Here is a 6,500-nt window from a genome sequence, read left to right on the forward strand (position 1 = left end):
AATCATAGTTTTAGTCCTATTTGCACATTTGTGTTAAACGTACAAATAAAGTTGTTCCATTAGGATCAAATGCCCCTGATACAAATCGGATTAAGATGTTATTATGGCAGACTTTGTAATATCAGCAAATATTGTTTACATTGTCAACATTTGGGTATCATGTTGTGTTGTGATGAAGGTTGAGATTTGTACATTATAGAAAAGTCAAATGTAACTAGAGCAATTGATATGCATGAAAAGTAGGGATTTAACTTTAGTTATTTACACACTTTTATGCTGGAATCAGAACACACAACACTATACTGTATTTTTGGATTTCATAATGATTATGGAGCATTAGCATTATACATCAGATGGCTAATCAGATTAGCTCTGAGCTGCCATCTGGACAGTACAGGCAAAAAGGGCACATACAAGCAAATCAAATTAACATTTGAAAAGATAAATAGATTTAAATTAGCAAAAATAATGAACTAAACACTCTTTATCATGCCCAACTCTGTCGGGTGGGTCTTTATCTGGCAGAGTTTGTTTAGTCTCATCTCAGCATTATGCTACGATGATTCTGATTATAGTGACCTCCATATTTCACAAACTGAGGAGTTTTTAAATGTTTATGTTAGCTCTGTAAAAACATTGTTTTATCACAACCCCTAACAGCCCTATCCGACCAGACCTCCCCAATCTCCCTTCCATAAAAATATATAAATAACAATCTCCTTGACATTAGTTCAGGTGAAACAACCTTCCTTCAGTATATCTAAACAATTCCAGTTATGTCCAGTTTGGACAAGAGCAGCACTGAGCCATTACCTGAACATACCCAGCAATATGTCTTACGGTCGACCCCGGTCTAACAAGTCCGGCAGTCTTAGGAACACAGCCGTGACCTCTGACTTATTCTTGTCCCGCGACATGAATGAGTTAATGACGAACCGCAAAAACGAGAAGGATGAGATGAAGTCGCTCAATGACCGCTTCGCAATCTACATCGAAAAGGTGCGCTTCTTGGAGCAGCAGAACACGATCCTGCAGGCCGAGCTGGATGATCTTCAGGGCAAAGGCACCTCCCTGGTGGGAGATCTGTACGAGGAAGAGATACACAAGCTGAGGTTCCAAGTGGAAAAGCTCACCAACGATAAGGAACGGGTGGAGGGGGACCGGGACAACCTGATAGAAGACATCGGCAAGCTAGGAGATAAGTAGGTCACTTTTCCACTTTTCCACTTAAAGAAACTCCAAATGTTTTTCATTTTCTTCTTAAATACTTTATTATAAGCTAGCTTTCTATTCATAAATAAATGCTGGGCACTACAGAAAAAACGATCTTCAGCAGTTCTGTCACTGGAAATGGAGCCAGAACAATCGGTCATGTCTGTTTGTGAGGTTAAGAGTCCCATCTGCTTTACAAATAAAATGCTTGTGTTTTGTCTATCTTTGTAGGTTGCAGCATGAGACATCTGAGAGGGAGAAGGCTGAGAAAACCTTGCAGGACTTCAGAAAGGTACAGTATCATTCATGTCATGAAATTAAGCGTTTTCACTTTGTTGGCATCAGGGAAATCTCTGTATCTGTTAATCTTTTCTGACGGATAGGGATTTTGCAGAGAGAGTGATTATAGTATATCATACTATTTCCAGCAAGAGGACACAGAGTTGGAGTGAGCACTGCCAGCCTCCCCGCTATTCCTGCTTAAGTAGAACCTTACATTGATGACAAGTGATGTCAAAGAGAGATAAACCTCAATTATCTCTATGAGTCTCTTAGTGATGTCTTCTAACGATCGAATTTTCTCTCCTACATGATCTAATTATTGCTTATGAGCTGCAGAGACAGGAATGAGCTTTTCTGATGGCACAACAGCAGATTCTAGCCATGATCTGAAATAACCATAGAGCAGAACTAACTCTGTCCTGGTACAAAAGGCCAAGTTGTGGCTGTTGAGTTAAATCAGGCCTGCAACGAGAAAAGATCTTTTTAAGTCTGACTCATTATGGGCTTGTCAGTGATTGGTCCATATCACTGGGTTTCATGGTTATTAATGAAGTGATAATGAGGTATTTTCAAATTAGTGTCACGGTTCAAAACTAACCAAACATTTGGTGCATTTCCTGCAAGAATTATAAGAGAAAACTCAAACTTTCCAGTGCTTTTAGGGCCAGCAGACGGCTCTCGCCCAGTCAGGCAGACAGTCACTCTTCCAGCCCCGGGCCTGTTGGGAAACCCTGCTGAATAGCACACTTTGTTTGTGGCATTAGAGCAGGGGCAAAGCTCCTTCATTTGCTGATACCTCAATTACCAGCCTGCCAACGCCCTGACAAAGCACAGTGGTGTTGCCACAGTTACTTATTGTTGTAATTTAGTATATTTAGTAAATATGTTGCCGATAATAGCTACCGGTAGTTTATAAATATCTGGGAATAGTTTAAAAGTAAATCCCTGCATTATATTTATCATATGTTTTTTTATGTAAAATCTTAATCTGTGATTAAGATATTAACTATAAATGTCAAATAATTCAAATGTATTCAAGAAATAATTGAGGACAAACTGTATTTCAGTTCCACCACTTCCAATGTGTCTGTTATTGAGCTCTAGGACTGTGCATAAGAGATGCTGCAATATATATAAAAGACAAGAACTGTAAAAGGGCTTATTTTTTCCATGTCAGCCAACATATAATGCATTATTAATTTCACCTTCACAATACACCTAATTTAGAGTCATTGATATACACAGTTTGTGGACAATGCAGATTACAATAAAAAGGACCTGGAGCAGAAGGTCAAAACACTCCGGGATGAAATGTACTTCTTCAAGAACCTGCAGGCTGAGGTAAGCTTTGTTATGTGAGGCAACAGCTGAACTAGTCTACTGCTAGTTATATAAACTAAATCACTCCTAATGAATAATGTGCCAAATCATTTGAAGTATTTGTTAATGTGGCTTAAGTACCACATATGTAGAATTCAATGGATAAATGGCCATTTAATACACCCAGGAGTCATATATAAGAGCTAAACAAAAGAAAGCATGACTTATTTATATATATCTATACTGTCCTCGGTTTGTATTTGTACATGCAAGTGTTGTTGATTGTATTGCAGACAAAACAGGCCATGCAGCTGCAGCTGCAGCAGCAGCAGCAGCATGTGCAGGTGGACAGGGAGATGGTCAAACCTGACCTGACTGCTGCTCTGAGAGACGTGCGCCTGCAGTATGAGAACCTGGCCTCCAAAAACATCCAGGAGTCTGAGGACTGGTACAAATCCAAGGTAAAGAATTTCAACAGAGTTGGAGATTATTATACCTGCACCAAATGGCCTACAAAGGTGGCAGTTGACTTAGCAGCTAAGGAAGCAATATTTCCCCAAAAAATTGGTTGAGACAAAAACAGTGCCCTTCAGCGGCACTGTAGTTTGCCATACTAACTTTTTTTTTAAAGTGTCCAAAAACCAGCTGGTGCTGTAAACTTTGAACAACTACCTTAAAACAACTTCAAGGAGATGGGACGATATAGCATGACCAAACACTAACAATAAGTTGATCACAGTGAATTTACATTAGTTGGATAGTAGTGTATATACGATCTATAGTAACTTTTAAAAATCTAGCTTGATTTGATGGTAAAGAAGTGACAAATACTTATTAGTAAGTAAGACAAAACAAACTCACAGTATGTTGCTTTTTGTTTTGTTATTTAGAGTTTCAAGCATATCTGGATCCTTATCAGTATAATTGCAATTGTTCAATTATTGAACAGTTGATTTCTCAGTTCTTCCCTCCTCTGTCTATTTTTGACAGGAGGAAGCTGCGGCCAGGAATAATGAGGCCCTGAAAGTGGCCAAACAAGAAGCCAACAACTTCAGACGCCAAGTTCATTCACTTACCTGTGAGGTGGAGGCCCTTAAAGAAACTGTGAGTTTTATACCTCCGTCCTACACTGTATTTTACGAGATAATGATGCAAAAAACGAATGTTTTCAACCAATATATAGCTGGAACCAAACAAATGTAGCTAATTGCAGAAAAAGCTTGCCTTCAGATAATGACACAGCACCATACATATACCAATCAAAAGAGTTGTTTTGAGTGTTTCAAAGGCAAACAAATCCCATTTGTTTTTATTTCAATTTCACAAAAGTTACATCCACTGCTAAATGCCTTTGTTTTCACTTGGCTGCCATCGCAGAAAAAGTCTTTGGAGCGCCAGATGAGCGAGCAAAAGGAGAACTTCTCCCTGGAGACGGTTGATTACCAGGACACCGTTGGCCACCTGGAGGAGGACATTCATAAAATGAAGGATAAGATGGCCCGTAACCTCCGGGAGTACCAGGACCTCCTCAATGTCAAGATGGCCCTGGACGTTGAGATTGCCGCCTACAGGAAGCTGCTGGATGGAGAGGAGAACAGGTGAAGGATGAATATATGACTGACAAGGCAGAACGTTTAAAAGTTAGCGCTGAGCTTCAGTCTGCAATGTTCAAACCAACAGATAAAGCCAGAAATCTAGGTGTAGTCATGGACTCTGACCTGAGTTTCAACAGTCACATTAAAACAGTTACTAAATCAGCCTACTATCACCTAAAGAATATATCTAGGATTAACTGACTAATGTCACAGCAGGATTTAGAAAAACTTGTCCATGCTTTTATCTTCAGTAGACTCGACTACTGCAATGGTGTCTTCACAGGTCTCACTAAAAAATCTATTAGGAAGCTGCAGCTGATTCAGAACGCCGCTGCTCGAGTCCTCACTAACACTAAGAACGTGGATCACATCACTCCTGTTCTGAAGTCTTTACACTGGCTTCCTGTGTGTCAAAGAATAGATTTCAAAATACTGCTGCTGGTTTATAAAGCACTGAATGGTTTAGGCCCAAAATACATTTCTGACCTCCTGCTAAATTATGAACCATCCAGATCTCTCAGGTCTTCAGGGACTGGTCAGCTTTCTGTCCCCAGAGTCAGAACTAAACATGGAGAAGCAGCGTTCAGTTATTATGCTCCAAATATCTGGAACAAACTCCCAGAAACCTGCAGGTCCGCTGCAACTCTTACTACTTTTAAATCCAGGCTGAAGACTTTTCTTTTTGTCACTGCTTTTAATTGAACTATTCATATCTTAAACTGCACTGTAACTTTTATCCATGTACTTTTTTTTGTAATGTTTAATTGAACTATTTATATTTTAGACTGCACTGTAACCTTTATCCATGTACTTTTCCTTAATGTTTATTTGATTAGCTTTTCTTTTTAATGCTTAATGTCTTTCATTTTTTTTTTTTTTGTAAAGCACTTTGAATTGCCTTGCGTTGAAAAGTGCTCTATAAATAAACTTGCCTTGCCTTTGCCTTGATATGCAAATAAACATTTATTATTATTAGTTATTAGGTATGAAGCTAAAACCCAATATTGATCTTAGGAATGTATTTTCTCTTATTTCAGAATCACCCCAATGCCAAACCTCCCACCCCTAAACCTGAGAGGTAGGATAACAGTGTGCATGTTAGAAGGAATGTTAGTATTGCTTATTATATAGGCAGATAATAAAACACCTTTTTTTTTAGATACCAAACCTCCTCCTAAAGAGAAGAGTGAGGAAGGATGGGCCAATGATTCTGATGAGGTATAATCCACTTCGAGTGATCAAAAAAATAGTTTTCTGATGATCAATTGAGCTCAGACTCATAACCCTGCTCTCCTTTTCTCTTTGCTCTATATCATTGCTCAGGGGACCAACCAGAACCACGATGACACGGATTAATAACGGTTTTTTTTGGAAGAAATAACAAGCGATATAAAGAAACACATATCACTTGGTCTGCAAACAAACAACACAGAAAGCAGACCGCTTTGAAAAGTGCCTTTGATGATCCAGTATAACTGTTAGTTGACACAGACTGTATTTTGCTTCCTTCTCTGCTGAAAGTATTTTATTTTGTCTTATTTGTTTATAAACAATAATAAAATCAGCACAGTTTATACATCTTTATTGAGGTCTACAAAACAAAAATGTAGTAACCAAAGTAGTATTTTCCATCAATTCAAGTTTTAGCAAATGCTGATGTCACAATTGCCTGTATGTAACAATAAACCATTTAGAGAGTTACTCAATTCTGTGCACAAAGTTTTATTCTTTTCTGGTAGGCTACAGGTATTGGTGTGTGCTAATTTAGCGGGTCAGTTTAGTGGGTCATATCTTAGTTCCAAGGCGAGCTGATGCCAGCAGTTATTGGCAAGAAAATCTACAAGAGATTGTACAGTGCAATCAGAGAGATACAGTATGTCCACGTTTTTGAGCAAGTCCACGAATCCAGTCTTTGTCAAGTCTGTCACCACCTTCGCGCAGCTGCTGGTGTTACCGAACAAGATGTGGGCCGAACTGGTGATATTCTATAACGGTATCGGCAGATGTATCAGGGGCGTGGCCTTTGTCGAATAACCAGGAAATACACATTTTGATCGCTTCTTCTGTCGTTTACATAAATCTTTTAGTATA

The 6,500-nt window shown here is 38.8% G+C and overlaps 1 protein-coding gene across 1 annotated transcript; it reads left to right on the forward strand.

Moving 5' to 3' along the window:
* Positions 1-861: 861 nt before the first annotated feature.
* Positions 862-6,073, forward strand: LOC117462427 (vimentin-like). Its single transcript, XM_034104661.2, has 9 exons — positions 862-1,202; positions 1,444-1,504; positions 2,740-2,835; positions 3,108-3,275; positions 3,805-3,918; positions 4,192-4,412; positions 5,447-5,487; positions 5,569-5,627; positions 5,733-6,073. The coding sequence occupies exons 1-9, from the start codon at positions 916-918 to the stop codon at positions 5,763-5,765; spliced, it is 1,080 nt and encodes a 359-aa protein (XP_033960552.1). The 5' UTR covers positions 862-915; the 3' UTR covers positions 5,766-6,073.
* Positions 6,074-6,500: the final 427 nt, after the last annotated feature.

This window comes from Pseudochaenichthys georgianus, chromosome 17 (genome assembly GCF_902827115.2).
Source record: "Pseudochaenichthys georgianus chromosome 17, fPseGeo1.2, whole genome shotgun sequence".
Taxonomy (NCBI): domain Eukaryota; kingdom Metazoa; phylum Chordata; class Actinopteri; order Perciformes; family Channichthyidae; genus Pseudochaenichthys; species Pseudochaenichthys georgianus.

Bases quoted from the DNA above. Each gene is read 5' to 3' on its own strand.
- LOC117462427 (XM_034104661.2), top strand. From the start codon at position 916: ATGAATGAGTTAATGACGAACCGCAAAAACGAGAAGGATGAGATGAAG. The intron at 1,203-1,443 runs GTAGGTCACTTT...CTATCTTTGTAG, and splicing joins ATCGGCAAGCTAGGAGATAA to GTTGCAGCATGAGACATCTG. The intron at 5,488-5,568 runs GTAGGATAACAG...CTTTTTTTTTAG, and splicing joins CCCACCCCTAAACCTGAGAG to ATACCAAACCTCCTCCTAAA.